General features: G+C 52.2%; 1 protein-coding gene across 1 annotated transcript; it reads left to right on the forward strand.

The window, feature by feature from the left end:
- Window positions 1-11,440: 11,440 nt before the first annotated feature.
- Window positions 11,441-14,705, forward strand: LOC121158971 (tubulin beta-4B chain-like). The gene is made up of 3 exons (XM_040983954.1): window positions 11,441-11,645; window positions 13,666-13,848; window positions 14,632-14,705. The coding sequence occupies exons 1-3, from the start codon at window positions 11,441-11,443 to the stop codon at window positions 14,703-14,705; spliced, it is 462 nt and encodes a 153-aa protein (XP_040839888.1).
- The last annotated feature ends 1,344 nt before the right edge of the window (window positions 14,706-16,049 follow it).

The following is a 16,049-nucleotide window of genomic DNA, read 5'->3' on the forward strand; positions in this document are numbered from 1 at the left end:
CCCAGGGAGGCCAAGTTCAGCAACAAGTTGAAACCCAAGCCTGAAGCTCAAGGTGGACAGAGCAGTGATTATGCAACATGGAGGAAGAGGCCCAAGGGAGGAGATGGCCACACCACCATCACCCCACAGAGCTGGTCACTGGCAGAGCGGGGGGCCTGACCGCTCGCTCCCTCATGCCTCTGAGGACCACCGGGCCAAAGGCTGCCGCACACTTGAGTCTAAACCATGGGACTGGGCAGAAACTCCAAATGTGATTGGAATAAAAGTCAGATTCCAGGTCAAGTCGACGTGAGGCAGGCTGTGCAGAGGACAGGGCAGCTGGCTGTCTTGGCTGAAGTCTCCAGGTGCCGCAAACACCGGTGAGCTGCTGGCAAGCGGAGGCGTGCACTGTCGACTCCTTCCCCAGCAGTAGCCCTCCTGCTGGCCTGCCAGCGGCTGTGGTGGTCCTGGGGTTGCTGAGGGGTCTGTCAGCTCTTAAAATGTGTTTGAGATCCTGTTTGCAGGACACATGTGCCTCAGCTCTGAGCTTGATTTGCCTGTTCTTCCATTTTCCATGTTTAAATGCACCCTCCTACCCCGGTTCACTGTTTCCAGTGTTCTGTAGGACGTTGTGATTCTCAGGACGACAGCGAACACAGGATAACAGAACAACTGATTGGATACCATTTGTGCAACTGATGGAATGTACGAAACAAAAAGATAGTTTCAAACACTTGACAGGTTCCGTAGGAAGGTTTAGCCTACGTGAGCCTCAGTCTGTAAAAGTCTGATGCTCTTGATAAACTTCAGCTAGCTCACCAACACGGCAGTCCACGCTCCGAGCACCAAGTCCATCATGCAGGACAGTGAGCAGTGTTCATTAAGTCTTTCTGCAGAGAGCTGATTTTCACATCTCCTCAGCCTGAAGAACCTCCCCAAACGTTGTCTGTCACGCTGATGTCTTAGTGACAAACTCACTTGTCTTCATTTCTGAACCTTCATTTTTTGGAGACGACCGGGACGGGGCTTGGGAGTGTAGGTTTGCTCTCCTTCCGAAGCACCAGGCAGCATTCCACAATCTCCTGGTTCCTTCCTTCTTTCATTCCTCTTTCCCTGTGGATCTGTATTCCTGGGATTCGGTTGTGGTTGTGTTTGCGGGGCTCTCTGTGGAGGGTTTGTGTGTGTGGGGGGAGCAATTATGTATTGACATTTTTTTTACTGAAGTTAGAAAATTGTTTGATCATCATGTCTTTCCTACTGTTGTCCTTGCATTCTAATTTATATGTTTGATGTTTCACAGGGAACAGAGGAAATTTTTTAATCTCATGTGTCTGAATCTTTTTATGCTTTTTTTTAAAAAAAGATTTGTTTTTATTTGAAAGGCAGAGTCACATAGAGAGAACACACACACATGAGCGAGAGAAAACAAGAGACAGAGAGATCTACCCACTGCTTCGTTCCCCTAATGGCTGCAGCAGTCAGAGCTGGGCCAGTCTGAAGCCAGGAGCCAGGAGCTTCTTCTGCGTCTTTCCAGGCAAGGTTTTGGGCCATCCTCTGCATTCCTAGGTACGTTAGCAGGCCAAGTGGAGCAGCCAGAATTCAGACCAGAGTTGCGAATGGATACACAAACCACCATACCATGGCACTGCCCCCAACATTTTTATTTCTGAATTTTTCTATTATCATTATTTATTAGAAAGTGCTAGAGAGACATAGGATAAAGAGGAGACAGAGAATATGTTCTATCTACTAGTGTATTTCTACACTGCCTATAACATCTGGGCTGGGCCAGACCAAACCCATAACTCAGAACTCCATCTGGGTCTCCTGCAGGTCCAAGTACACGGCCCAGGTACAGGACCCTTTCCTTCTGTCTCCTTAGTATACAGTAGTAACTAGAGTTGCGTACAGAGCCAGAATAGGAGGCAGGATTGGCTGAGGGCATTCTACATCATTTCTTCTAAGATTTGTTATTTTTATCGGAAAGGCAAATATACAGATATGTGGAATCCTGGCATAGGCAAGGCAAGCACTTTGGCCGCTAGGCTACCGTGCCAGGTCCCACTGTATCTTTCTATTGAGGGTTCTGGTTACTTCCCTGCTTTTCCTGCTTCCCTGCTTGGGTGTGGGACACTTGGAAGATGTCAGTGTTGAGCCTCTGGGTTTTGCCATCCTCTTTCACCGAACGCTGGACTCCATTCTTGCAGAAAAGCTTCGTTAAGGCGAGTCCACAGTAGGAGCCCTTGTCCATGTGCTGCTCTGTGTATATACCAGAAGCCCGTCATCCGTGATTTTAGCTACTCATGGCTTAAAAATGTGAACTGGAAGGTTCCAGAAATAAGCTACTCACAAGTTTTAAAACACATTATACTGCCCTAATTTTGCTTTTCATTATCAGCTGGTACTGAGCCTAATTTAGATATTAAGCTTTCCTATAGAGTCTGTACATATAGGAAAAAACATAGCATTTGGCATTGCCCAGGGATCTTGGGATGTGTTCCTCATGGAGAAGCTACAGAGAGGGGAAGGGAGCTTCTGTGGGCTGGGACATGACCTTCCTGGGATTTCCGTGAATACCCCCGGTCCTCTGAGATATTGGCACTGGACTCAAACATCCGCAGCGGTGTGCCAGCTGTGGTTAAGTGGCGGCTGCCCTTTGCACTGGCAGCCACATGTCACGTGGCCTTGCTGACACTTGTCTACACAGCATAACCAGCCTCCAGCCCAAAGCCTCAGGGCCACCTTGTGTTTCTAAAGAGCTCTTCATTTCCTCATCTCTGAAGATGTGACCCGCATCAGCTGTGAGCCCACTGCCGTGATGTCCTTTCCAGATCGGTGTTCCACAGTAGAGCAGAAACAGCTCTTGGTTGAGAGGTTCCAAAGTGGCCCCATGGAGTCTCCCCGGGTCCCAGAACCCTGCGGGGGAGCTGAGAAAAGTCTGTGTGTACTTTTGTTTGGAAGAGTACAGCAGAAGCTGAGCAAGTACAGGAACAAATCGGGACAACATGGACATCTCACGTGTCAGCACAGACTGGTGAATGCAAACCAGTCTGTCTACACTGCTCTGGTGTCAGGTATTGTCGCTGTCCCGCAGCGATGGACTTGGTGCACGGAGCCGATAATAACACACGTGGACCCTGACTGGTGGTCAAAGCCGAAGTTTATTAGTGCCATCAGACTTAATACACTGAGGGTCCTATGGGATAAGGGAGGAAGTATTGAGCTCATCAACAAAACCCAGTAACAGTTTCTATTTGGAACGCCTTTTGTCTTGTATATTCCACCAAGTGTTCTCACACACATACTGTCCACTCAGCTGTTCTTATACAAATGGTATCCAATCAGGTATACAAAAGGTGGCCATTCGGTTGTTCTCATGCAAATATTATCCAATCAACTGTAATCCTGTGCTCACTGACCTTCTAGGGTCACAATGTCCTCCTACAAGGTATGTCTTCCTTCACTGGTGTAGACTCAACCGCAGGGAGATGATTTTAGGCCTCCTGAACTGGGCAAAGATCGACCTGTGTTGACTAAGCTGAGATGCCGTTTCTGCCTAACAGAGACAGAAGGTCAGGCCAGTGTTAGGAAAACAAACAAACAAAAAAACAAACAAAAACGAATACACCTGTGTTAAGGCCAGGGTTGTGATGTAGCTTGTTAAGCTGCCGTCTGAGATGTTGGCATCCCATATGGGCATTGGGTCAAGTCCCAGCTATTTCACTTTTGACCCCGCTTCCTGCTGATATGTCTGGGAAACCAACAGAAGATGGTTGAAGGGCTTGGGCACCTGCACCCACATGGAAGTCCCAGGTGCAGTTTTTAATCTCCTGGTTGTGGCCAGGCCCAAGTCGGTGGTTGTGGCCATTTGGGAAATCAAACAACAGATCGAAAACTTCTCTCTAATTCTGCCTTTCACATAAAACAACTCTTTCAAAAATTAACATACCTGTGTTTATGATTTGAAATTTCATATTCCACAACAAAGGCCATCATCAAATCTGAAAATGCTGTCAACCTGATTTATTTGACTTTTGTTTCTTGATTATCAGTGCCAATGAACTTTGTTGTTCATTTTACGGAGATGTGAATTTTAAGTTCACCGCGGTGTTTTCTGAATTCTGGGCATTGAATGCTTACAGGTTAGGATATGAGTGTCTGTAGACCAACTCAGGTACCAGGACCGAGTCCTGCCAGTTCTATCTGTCAAATGAGTACATTGCAGTTGGTCAAGCATTAAGTAGACCACAAAAGAGGGGGCTCCAAAAAGCCTGTGGGAAAATGGGAGTTAAAGGTGAGTTTATTTTACATCCCCGCACTAAAAATATCTATTCATTTATTCGAAAGGCAGAGTTAGAGAGTGGAAGAGAGAGGAGAGAGCTTAGGCCAAAGCCAGGAACTTGGAACTTCATCTGAGGCTCCTCTGTGGGTAACAGGTGCCCAGGCACTTGGGCTCTTTGTTGGCTTTCCCAGACACATTAGCGGGGATCTGGGTTGTAAGTCAGCTCTCATCTGGGATGCCAGTGTCACCGGTGGCTGTTGAAGCCGTGGGGCCCCGTGTGTGTTAACCAAGCATTCCCCAGCATCAGACATCACTGTGCTATATTTAGTCTACAAACTTCATAAGCAATGGAACAGTGACTGGGCTGTGGCAGAATTCAAATCTGATCTCGTTTCTATTTTCTGCTTGCAGCATTTCTTTTTACCTTACGCATTCACTCATTCATTCAACACATATTCACGGTGTTTAACGGCATTGGGAAAGCAACGACACTCCTCTCACCTCCAAGGGGCTGGAGACAGCATCCGAGTCACATAGGTTATCATCGACCAAGGGTCAAAGCACAGAATGGAGGTTTTCGTACCAATTCTGCACAGCATTCAGACATCGTGTGTGTGTGCGTGTGGTATGTGTATACGGTGTGTGTATCTGTATGTTGTGTGTGTGTGTCTGTGGTCGCTGTTTCCCCAGCTATAGCAGCAGAAGCAGGCACGGATCTGGACGACTCATGATGCTCGTGTCTTGATCTCCGTGCAGCACGTGCCTCCACTTCCGGTCCAGCGTGGGTTATCAGATAAAAACTGTTCTTTTGAAGGAGAAAAACAATCCAGCACTGGAAACATGAGAAAAACAAAGTCCAGGACAAAAGCAGAACACTTGGCCAGCGTGGCAAGGCGTTCTCGCTCGCTGGGGGCTGGACCTGGCGTGTTGATCACACCCGTGCTTGGTGGACTGCAGCGACCTGCGTGCTGAGGATGGCGGCTCAGTGCAGCCAGCCTAGCACCTTCGTTTCTGGTATGGAGCGAATCTGTTTAGGTTCCAGGCCATTTAGAACCCCTTATGGAAAACTTAATAAAAAATGATTTTTACTGAAAAATAAAACTCCTAGATGGAGAGAGGTCCGTCCTTGCAGGCCCTTCCCTGTTGCTAAGGGTTTGTCACATTGCTCTGGGCCTAGTGTCTTCATTTTCATCCCTGGTTCTCGTCTCCACAGAGACAGCCATTCAAAGCAGAGCAGGAAAAATACAGGCCTTTGCGGAGAGCAGGGCTTATTTGTAAGGAGAGAGAACATACATTTGCATGAAAGTGTGGGCCGCCCACAGAGAGAGGTCCTGGGGAACAGAGAGGGGAGGAAACCCCAGGGGGTCCGTGAGCATGGTAGGAGCAAAGGCGGACCCTCCCTCATTAGCTGTCTCTTGGAGGAAGTGGCTGTGCCCCAAGCGTGTAGCCAGTGGAGCAGTGGAGTCCAGCATGCATGCGGTCATGGCCTTCCCGGGGCTCACAGCTACTCCACATCCGGTTTCACACCCAAGTTGCCATACCATGTGTCCCCTCCATCCTGGTTTAGAAAGAGACCCAGGTACATCATGGGACAGTGGCCCTGATATGTGGGGGGATGGGATCAGAGCAGGGCAGGGCTGCAGGAATTCTAGTTCACCCAGGACACAGCCCTTTATTCCCCACGGCTTCAGCATAGCACCCTCAGGGCTGGTGGCCTTATCTTCCCACCCAGAAATGCTCCCAGGGTGCTGGGTAGGGTCACCTATCTGCAGTCACCAGCTCTGCCAGCCTCAGTGTGTGTGCCGGCACCACCTTCCTGCTTGGGCACCAAGTGCTTGCTGTGCCTGCATCCTTGCCCCTCACCTAGCATCCTTGCCCCTCCACACGCTGACTGCTTCCTCTTGGCCTCGTCCCACGGCCCTGTGGTGGCTGACCACTGACCCATAATATGAAGAGCGATGGTGCTGGCAGCAGACATTTCTGCTTTGCTCCTTGTGCTGCAATGGTACCCAGAAAATGGCTATCCCTCCCAGCCGGGATGCCAGCGGGAAGCAGCTCATAAATGCCACATGCCTCGTGGCTTCTCACTCACGGGCTCCGGAAGGCTTCAGAGGGAGACAGATCAGAGGGTGGAAGGTATTGTTCTTGGGCCCCTCTGTCAGCTGCTCTCCCAGCCCATCTCTTACAAGAGATTCTGTCTCAGTGGCCACCTGCAGTGACCACCACAGGGGCGGACCGCCCCCCACCTCTCGCCGCCATGAACTCAGACTCTGCACCGGGAGGAACAGGCCATGTGACCCAGGGTTGTGCCAGGTCTGGCCGCTCCCCCTACCCCCCCCCCCCGCCCGCCTGGGGCATTTGCAGTCCAGGGAGTGCTGAGGCCACCGAGCAGAGCCTGGAGTTTCTCCAAGGGACACACAGTCACACGTGGGAACCAGGGGTGCCCACTACTGCAGGGACAAAAAGAAAAACAAAACAAAACAAAAATGGTTGAAACAGAAAAAATACAGGCCCAATGCTCTCACAGGCAAAACATTCAATGGACTGTGGTCCTTCAGTGCTTTGGGGTGTGGAAATAACTCCTTGGAAACTGGGACCACAGACGAGCTTTCAGGCTGTCTGTTTCGCCAGCCCAATGCCCCCAACAAAGGAGGGTGGTGCTGGCAATGCAGGAAATGAGGGGGCGCAGAGCTGCTGGCTGGCTGCATCCCCCACCGCGGCCTGTTCGTGCAGCTGGTCCTGAAAGCTGGGTGCTGGTTGCCTAGGAAACAGCTTGGATGTGAGATGCCGGGAACTGTGCTGGCGGGCAGGCAGCAGAGATGCAATGGAGGGTTGTTTGCTGGCATCCATGCGATGCCAGGCACCTTCTAGATCCCTCTGAGGCGGTGTCTCCAGACGGTAGGGAAACCGACAGCTGTCACACATGGGGTGTGTGTGGTGTGACAGCTGAGCTGGCGGAAGGACCCGGAAGGCAGCATCCAGCAAGGATTTTACATCCTGCTCTCTTTCGCTCATCTCCTGAGCAGCAAGAAACATCACAGGCGCCGTCAAATGAACAGGATGTAGAAACAGTCTTGCCATTGGATGAGAATCAACCCAGTTTTTAACAATGAGGGTAGTAAAAACACAGTAGGAATATTTAGGAGGCGGTCTCCGGTGACCAGTCCTTGAAAGATCAATGGAGGTGCCCACATTCTGGAATTTATCACTGCTGTAGATCGTGTGTGTATGTGTGTGTGCATAAGACTACATTTTTTTTGTGGGTAAGACTATATTATTTCTACATCGTTTTTTCTTGTATCTGGGGTAAAGGAGAGGATAAAGGGAGCCCCACCCCGTCTCCCACCCACCCAAGTCCCTGATGTGGGGCATGCTCCGAGGGTCTTGCTCAAGTAGTTTTGATAGTTCACCAGTTACGAATCGCTGCCAATCTCACCATTCCAATGATGACCTCCGATGAGGTCGCTGTAGAATCCACTGGCTGACATAGTCCACGTTAGAATCTCCATTTGCCCAGATTTTCACTGCCAACACATGACTGGGGTAGCTGATTGATTTGTTCTGTCCTCTGTTGTGGTGCCAGGTGTCCTCTGCAGGTTCCGATGGACTGCCATATCCTCCATGCACACCTGACTATGCTGTCCACTGCTCCATCTGAGCCTCTGAGGAGGCTCGGCTCTGGCACTTGCACTCCATGGCAGACCATGGCACCTGCACTTCTCTTCATGGTTGGGGTTCTGAGTCTGGCAGTTCAGTTGGGTAGATCCCCAAAGAAACTTTGTCTGAGGTGATCCCAGACCAGATTCTTGCGTGTGCTTGCCAGTACAGGGTCCGGCACAGTCCGTCGCCCCCATCAATGGAAGTGCCCACATTCTTGAATTATCACTGCCGCAGATTTAAAAAATCATTTCATTGAATGTTTCAGCTCTATTTGCATAAGCTCAGTTGTACAGTACTGGGCTGAGGACCTCCTAAGAATGCTTTTTCATTTCTGCTCCAGTCCCCACCTCGATGTGAGGGGTACGTGGGGTCCAGCTGCGGTGGTTATCACAAAATGGCAGCATGGTTACTGATAAAATCCACAGCGCTGGCCTATATGGCCACAATGGAGCTTTTCTGGCTGCCCCCTGCAGTTGGAGCGACCACGCCTATGGCACCTAAACCTCTCCCCACCTGAGTCCCCCGGGGTGGCCAGAGTCCCCACCACCCAGCTGGCTGCTCAGCAGGGACAGCCCCATGGGAAGCATGCTGCTCTCCAAGTCAGCCAAACATGCATTTGAGACCTGGAAGGTGTTAAAGCCCCACGGCTCACCCTTCAGTTTGGGGAGTCCTCCTCCTCTGAGCGTGGGGAGCTTCCCAAGGAATAGCCTCACCCTAGGTCACAGCCTGCTCCTGGGCGCCAGCAGGCAAGGGCTGATGCCTAGGCGAGGGGCCAGGGGCCAGGGCAGCCCTGAAGGCGCAGGTCAGCTGCAGAGCAGGTCTGGGAATCAGTTGCTGTTGTTATTGGAACCCCCATTCAGTTTCTGTCTCCCTCAATCTCCCACCTGTCTGGAACACAACTCATGCCCAAATCTCAAACCTGTTTCTTGAGGAATCAACTGGAGACAGTGAATGTTCAAGTACCGTCACTGGGTGTTTAGATTGTAAGAAAGTAATGGATGCCACCATTTGGAATTATAGCTGAGAACCTACACTATGCCATGGTTTTCCTTTTTTTAAAAAGTTGTCTGTTTAATAAGGCAGAGTTACAGGGAGGGAGGAACAGAGAGATTCTGTTAGCTAGTTCACTCCCCAGCTGGCCAGGCACCTGGAACTCTGAGTCTCTCAAATGAGTGGTAGAGGTCTGAGCACTTGGGCACCCTCTGCTGCTCTCCCAGGCACACCAGCAGGCGGCTGGATCAGAAGTGGAGCAGCTGGGACTCGAGGTGGCACCCACACGCAAGGCCAGCGGCCGGGCTGTGCTTAAGCCAGTGGTGTATTTGTGTGACCATGTTCTTTCTTACCTCCGTTCTTCCAGTTCTTCTCCGTGGTGTTCCTGCCCACTGTTCTTGCTTTCTGCCTTCCTTTCTTCTTGCTGTGTCTCTAACAGCCTTGCTTCACGGATGTAGGTTAGCGGGTAGCTAGCAAGGAGGCGCTGAGGTCTTCATCCCCAATCTATCCTGCCCTTCCCCCGCAGCTGAAAACTACGAGGTCACAATAAAGGTCACCATGGAGACATAGCTGGTGACCACATTGGGTATTGTCGGCCAGCACCAGTGCTGTGCCCTGGTTTGGGGGAAGCTGACGTTTTGTTGTAAATTGTTGTTGATGTTATGTTGGGGCTTTTAATGAATCGGGATGATATTCTGCCAGCTCAGCCTTCAGACCAGAGATGGTCTCCCCAAGAAACTGTAGAATTTATCTGGAAAATAAGATGCTGGACTCTATGCTTGGTATATGCTTGCAATGAAAGAATCTAGACTGAATTTGAACTGTAATACTGCAAAAAGATGGAGGAACCCACCATGGGAGGAGGGCACGGGGAGGGGTTGGGGGAATCCCAGAGCCTGTGAAACTGTGTCACATAATGCAATATAATTAATAATTAAAGAAAAGAGGGCCCAGCGCGGTGGCGCAAGAGGTTAAGGTCCTCGCCTTGCACGCCCGGGATCCCATATGGGCACCGGTTCTAATCCCGGCAGCCCCGCTTCCCTTCCAGCTCCCTGCCTGTGGCCCAGGAAAGCAGTGGAGGACGGCCCAAAGCTTTGGGAACCTGCACCTGTGTGGGAGACCCGGAAGAGGCTCCTGGCTTCAGATCGGCATAGCATCGACCGTTGCGCTCACTTGGGGAGTGAATCATCGGATGGAAGATCTTCCTCTCTGTCTCTCCTCTCTGTATATCCGCCTTTCCAATAAAAAATAATAAAAATAAATCTTTAAAAAAAAAAAGAAAAGATTGAGTTGTAGAATAAGAATTGTAGTAGGAACTTCTACTGAGTTTTTAGATGAAACAAATGACAGAATTATTCTTGGATACCCTCATTTGACCATGACGTCAAAAATCTATGCCAGAATTTGTGCAGTTTTCTGTATAAAGGGGACAGCTTTCTTGCATTGTCCATTAAGATCATGAAATTGTAGTAGTCCATTTCTTTTCTACCCCTACTCCATGCACCCTGCTCGAGTTCTGCAGCTGGCACCTAATGGCATCTAATGACAACTTTTGTCTGCAGGAGACAACAGTGTCACAGTCAAGGAGTCACAATTCTTAGCTACTACTTTGCTCGCGTGGAGCCACGCTCAACGGCTGAGCCTCAGAACCAGCCTGCTCCAGAGGACAGCCGTGTGACCTTGCCGGCCACCTAGCTCAGTGTGTGCCTAAGTCCCTTCCTTGTTCGCCACTCCCTGTTAGAGAAAAGCTTTTCTCATCTTCAATTCGTGAGCTTGCAAATGACAGACCACAGCTGTCTCCTGCAGGCAAAATCTTGCAGCTTAGTTTCCTATCATCTAACCATGGATTTTTTTTTTCCATTTGAACTGGAAATCACATAGATGAGATCAAATTAACACTCTCAATATGGAGGGTGTTTGAATGTGATAACGCACCAGGCAGTCATCTTGTTCCTGCTGGAGGTTGTAGTGCCTGACCGCAGCACGGAGGCAGCAGTGGGCACACTGCATGGGTGTGGGCTGCAGCCTGCACAAGGACGTGGGCTCTTTCACAACCGCCATCTTTCCCACCCCAGCCTCCCCGCCCCCTCTCCTGCTGCAGATTGACAATGGAGACTGCGCTTTCCCAAGGGCCAGCTCCTTCCCCCACAGCCAGGCACCCTCCCTCTCCCAGCCCTGGTCAGTATACCTGGGGGCCAGGATGTAGGTCAGGGGCATAAAGCTGCACTGCTGGACAGCTGCTTGGGGTCTGTGCCAGGAGCCATCCATCTCTGCAGGGAGCCATGAGATGGCAGGTGCCTGATGCAGGATGCTGCCAGGACACAGCCTGGGTGTCATTCAGCCACCCTGCCTGGGGTACAGAGCCCTCAGCTGCACAGCTTCCCCCAGCAGGAGAGCTGCCGGCAGCCCCCCATGCTCCAGCAGCCCCACCCCCAGCCCTGCAAGCTGTCACGTAGCACAGGTGATGCTCTGCGCATTTCCCAGCGCCTCTGCAGCAGGCAGGTGGGGACTGCAGGCAGGCTGCAGGCCATGGCTGCTGCTCCAAGGACACGGGAGGCAGGAAAGGCCAGCGCCCTTGGAGACCACCAGGAGGCCGTGCCAAGCCGCGATTCTCTGTCATTGCAGTTCTGGGAGGTGATCAGCGATGAGCACGGGATCGACCCCACTGGCAGTTACCATGGAGACAGTGACTTGCAGCTGGAGCGGATCAACGTGTACTACAATGAGGCTGCTGGTGAGTGCTGGCCGGTCTCACCAAGGCCACCTTGCTCTGCAGGCAGAAGCCATGAACTGTGCCAGCAACATGCAAGTGGCCAGCGGGTGCCTCTTGCATTTTCATTTCAATGCCCACCATAACCAACGCGTCTTCCAGCTCCTGATGACTCTGGCACCTTGCCCAGTCTGAACAAACCTCTAGATTGCTTCGCCCAGCACAGGCCTGTCGACTCTTATTTTTTCATGATAGATTTATTTTTTATGACTTTTACACACTTGAGAAGGATGCATGCCCATGTGAGCCACCGATTAGGATGGGAAAGATCACAGAATGGGGGAAAGTGGATGAGACAACTGCTTCCAATCTTCCTGTTCTTCCCGTTTCAGGGGAAAGAGAGAGAGAGGGGGGCGGGGGGAGAGAGAGACTCCCAGCAGCTAACCACACCAGCAGCAGAGGATGTGGGGCGCCCACTGACATCCTAGGGTCCCCAATGTGGAGCCTGTTCTGAGGAAACTCCTTAAGTGGTTTTGATAGTTCTAAAATGCTGTTGATTTTGTTGCTCCAAGGATGAAGAAATCCCTCCAAAGTCAACCAGCTGACACAGTGCACCTCACAGTCTTAACTCACCCAGATACCTGCTGGCAAGGCTCGGCCAGGGGCGTGGTCCATTTTGTCCTGTCCGCCATGTTATCAGACATCCCCTGCAAGCCTCAGTGATCTGTCGGGTCCTCCATGTGCATCTGGGAATGCCGTCCACAGCACAGGCCCAGGTCTGACACCTGCACTCACGGTCAGGCCACATATCCTGTGATTCTCCCCATGGTTGGAGTTTTGAGTCCAGTGATTCTGTTGGGGGGCTTCCCAAAGAAATCTCACTAGGGATGGGCCCGGTGCGGTGGCGCAGTGATTAAGGTCCTCGCCTTGCACGCCCGGGATCCCATATGGGCACCGGTTCTAATCCTGGCAGCCCCACTTCCCTTCCAGCTCCCTGCCTGTGGCCCGGGAAAGCAGTCGTGGACGGCCCAAGGCTTTGGGACCCTGCACCCGCGTGGGAGACCCGGAAGAGGCTCCTGGCTTCGGATCGACATAGCATTGGCCATTGCACTTACTTGGGGAGTGAATCATCAGACGGAAGATCTTCCTCTCTGTATCTCCTCTCTGTATATCCGCCTTTCCAATAAAAAAATAATAAAAATAAATCTTTTTTTAAAAAAAAGAAATCTCACTAGGGGTGATCCCAGAACTGACTCCTGGGTGTGCCAGCCAGTATGCGGAGTGGCTCAGCCCCTTACCCGTATTAGTCTATGCACACACACTGGTTGTTGCAATTGCCCAGTCAGTTCTGTCTCCATTCCCATCTCTCATGCAGCCCAACCCTGCCCACCACACACTCTCCCCTCAGGCACACCAGCAGGAACTGCAGCCCAGCTGCAGCCTGGCTTGGCCCCTCCTGCCCCCACCCTGGACAGTCCCCAGTTCTGGCCCTAATGTAAATGGGCTGGTCTTGTGGCCCAGCCCAGCCTGCCCCCACACCTGACCTGCACATATGTATGGCAGCAGGCAGACCTGGCCTGGTCTGGGCTGCTCCCAGCCTCAGTTCTTGTGCTCACCTGCAGGGACTGCATTCTGTCAGAGGAGTTCTCCTCTGTCAGGTCACCTGCCAGTCGCAGATCACGTGCACACTGGTGGGTCCCTGGCCCAGTCTGACATGGCTTTCCTCCTGTCCTGGCAGGTACAGTGGCCTTGCCAGGCAAACCCACACACTCCAACTCTTATCATTGGGTGCTTCAGCTTACCCCTTCCTGGCCCACCCCCACACCGGCTCTCAAGTGCTTCAGTGGGTGCTGAGACCTAGTTCAGCCTCAGCCAGTGCTTACCCTGGCTTTCATGAGCACCAGTGCCCAGTCCAGCATACACCAGAGCTAGTCCACACTCATGCCGAGGGATGGTGTCCAGCCCAGATCACACACCCTTCTGGCTCTTGTGCTCACCAGTGGAAACCAGCCAGGGCCTAAGTCAGCTCCCGTTCCCCCCACAGGCAACAAGTACGTACCTCGGGCCATCCTGGTGGACCTGGAGCCTGGCACCATGGACTCGGTGAGGTCGGGACCCTTCGGCCAGATCTTCAGGCCCGACAACTTCGTGTTTGGTGAGTGGTCAGGGCAGGGGTGCTGGTGCAGGGTTTGCCCACTCCCAACCACCACACCCACTCCCGGGCTCAGTGCTGGGCCGTGGACAGCCTGGTCTCCTGTGCCTGGCACTCTCCAGCCTGCAGGGGGCTGGGTGGGCCTCCCTGACACAGCAGCCTCTGAAGCAAGGCTAAAGGGCAGACAGCACTTGAGATGGGCTTAATGGGCTGCAGGTCATTGCCAAGGGGCAGGGCCGGAAGGCTAGGACATGGCTTTAGAACTGCTTGGCCCTGCTCTGTCATCATGCTGTGCCTGCCCTCCCGGCTCGCGGTGCCCCATTTGAGTCATTATACTCACAGACATTCTCTGTTCTTAATTGTCTTCTGCCTCAACTTAATCTATAATAAACCCCGTGTTTTGCCAGTTACCAATACTTAGAAAAAAACATTCTTTGAAAGTTAGAGTTAGAGAGATATCTTCCATCTTCTCATTCACTCTCCCAAAATGGCCACAAGAGCCAGGGCTGGGTCAGGCTGAAGCCAGGAGCCTGGAATTCCATCTGGGTCTCCAACATGGGTAGCAGGAGCTCAAGTGCTTGGGCCATCTTCTGTTGCTTTCCCAGGTGCAGTAGTGGAAGTGGAGCAGCAGGGACTCGAACTGATGCTCACTGTGGGATGCCAGCACCACAGACAGTTGCTTAACAGGCTGTGCCACAGGATCCCACTGCTAACAGCAGAGAGGCAGGGAGAGTGGGAGATCTCCCAGCAGCTGCACAGGGACCCAGCCTGGCTTGCTCTGTGTCAGCAGTACCACTGCAGCCTGCAGGGACCATCGCATCGGTCAGGACTCCTGAAGCCAGTGCCTCCGCGGATTAGCAACGAAGCAGAACGTGATCACAGCGTCCCAGGGAGCCCCTGGAAATGCTGAACTAGCGGAGCATGAACTGTGAGGCTGCAGGAAAAGTGCAGGCAGCATGGAGAAGCCAGCTCGGGGACCACAGCAGGAGCAAGGGCTGAAATCCAGCTGCCTGCAGACACTTCCAGCAGACGCCGGTGCCAGCACTGCTCCTGCCCATGTGCCAGCAGGGAAGGGGACCACTCCAGGCTCAGCCCACATGGTCCCACTTGGGAAAGGCCCCTCTTTGGAGGGCCTCGAGGCCAGACTCACTCTCTCTTGCCTCTTAGGTGCAACAACACTGAGTGTTTTGTTTGGCCTCTCTCAGATCCCACTGGGTCCAGCCCGGAACCGCCCACACCAGCCACCTGCTCCTTGCTGTGGCTTCTCAGCTGCTTTTCCAGGCTCTTCACCCAGGACTGCCCTCACCAAGGCCCATTGTGGCACTGTGACGCGGCAAGTAGAGCTGCTACCTGCAATGCCAGCATCCCAGGGGTGTTGGTTTGAGGGCTGGCTGCTCCACCTCAGATCCCGCTTCCTGCTGATGTGCCTGGGAAAGCAGCGGAGGATGGCTCAAGTACACGGGTCCCTGGATCCCTTTGAGTAAACTAGCAGATGGAAGACCTATCTCCCATCCCCACTCCCTTTCTGTCTTTCAAGTAAATAAATCTTTTTAAAAATTTATTATTGCAAAGTCAGATATACAGAGAGGAGGAGAGACAGAGAGGAAGATCTTCCATCTGATGGTTCACTCCCCAAGAAGCCACAACAGCTGGAGCTACACCAATCTGAAGCCAGGAGCCAGGAAACTCTTCTGGGTCTCCCAAGTGGGTGCAGGTTCCCAAGGCTTTGGGCTGTCCTCGACTGCTTTCCCAGGCCACAAGCAGGGAGCTAGATGAGAAGCAGTTCGGCTGGGATCAGAACCGGCGCCCATATGGTATCTTAGCACGTTCAAGGAGAAGATTTAGCCACTAGGCCCTCGCACGGGGCCCCAAATAAATAAATCTTTAAAAGAAAAATAGAAAGAAAGTTCCACTCAGGTTCTTGTCTTTGGCTTTGCCTCTGAAGGATGCAACTTCATGGCTCCTATGACTTTGTGACCATTCACTCAGCAGCTGCAGACACCACCTTAAGCTGGGTACAGTGGGGAAGAAGGGTCCTCTGCCGAGCCACCTGCCCCAGCTTTGAGCTCAGGGGCTTCCCTCGCGGGCTCAGCAGGACTGGGTGCTCACTGTGGCGGCTCTGTGCTTCTTGCTGCCTCTAATCCAGACACTTTACACTGCAGATCTCCTTGTCCATGTACAGGGACCACAGTGGATCCCGGAGGGCAGCAGTGGATCCTAGAGGGCCACAGTGGATCCCGGAGGGCAGCAGCGGATCCCAGAGGGCCACAATGCTC

Source organism: Ochotona curzoniae, unplaced genomic scaffold (genome assembly GCF_017591425.1).
Source record: "Ochotona curzoniae isolate NIBS_2020 unplaced genomic scaffold, NIBS_Ocur_1.0 contig_4064, whole genome shotgun sequence".
Classification (NCBI taxonomy): domain Eukaryota; kingdom Metazoa; phylum Chordata; class Mammalia; order Lagomorpha; family Ochotonidae; genus Ochotona; species Ochotona curzoniae.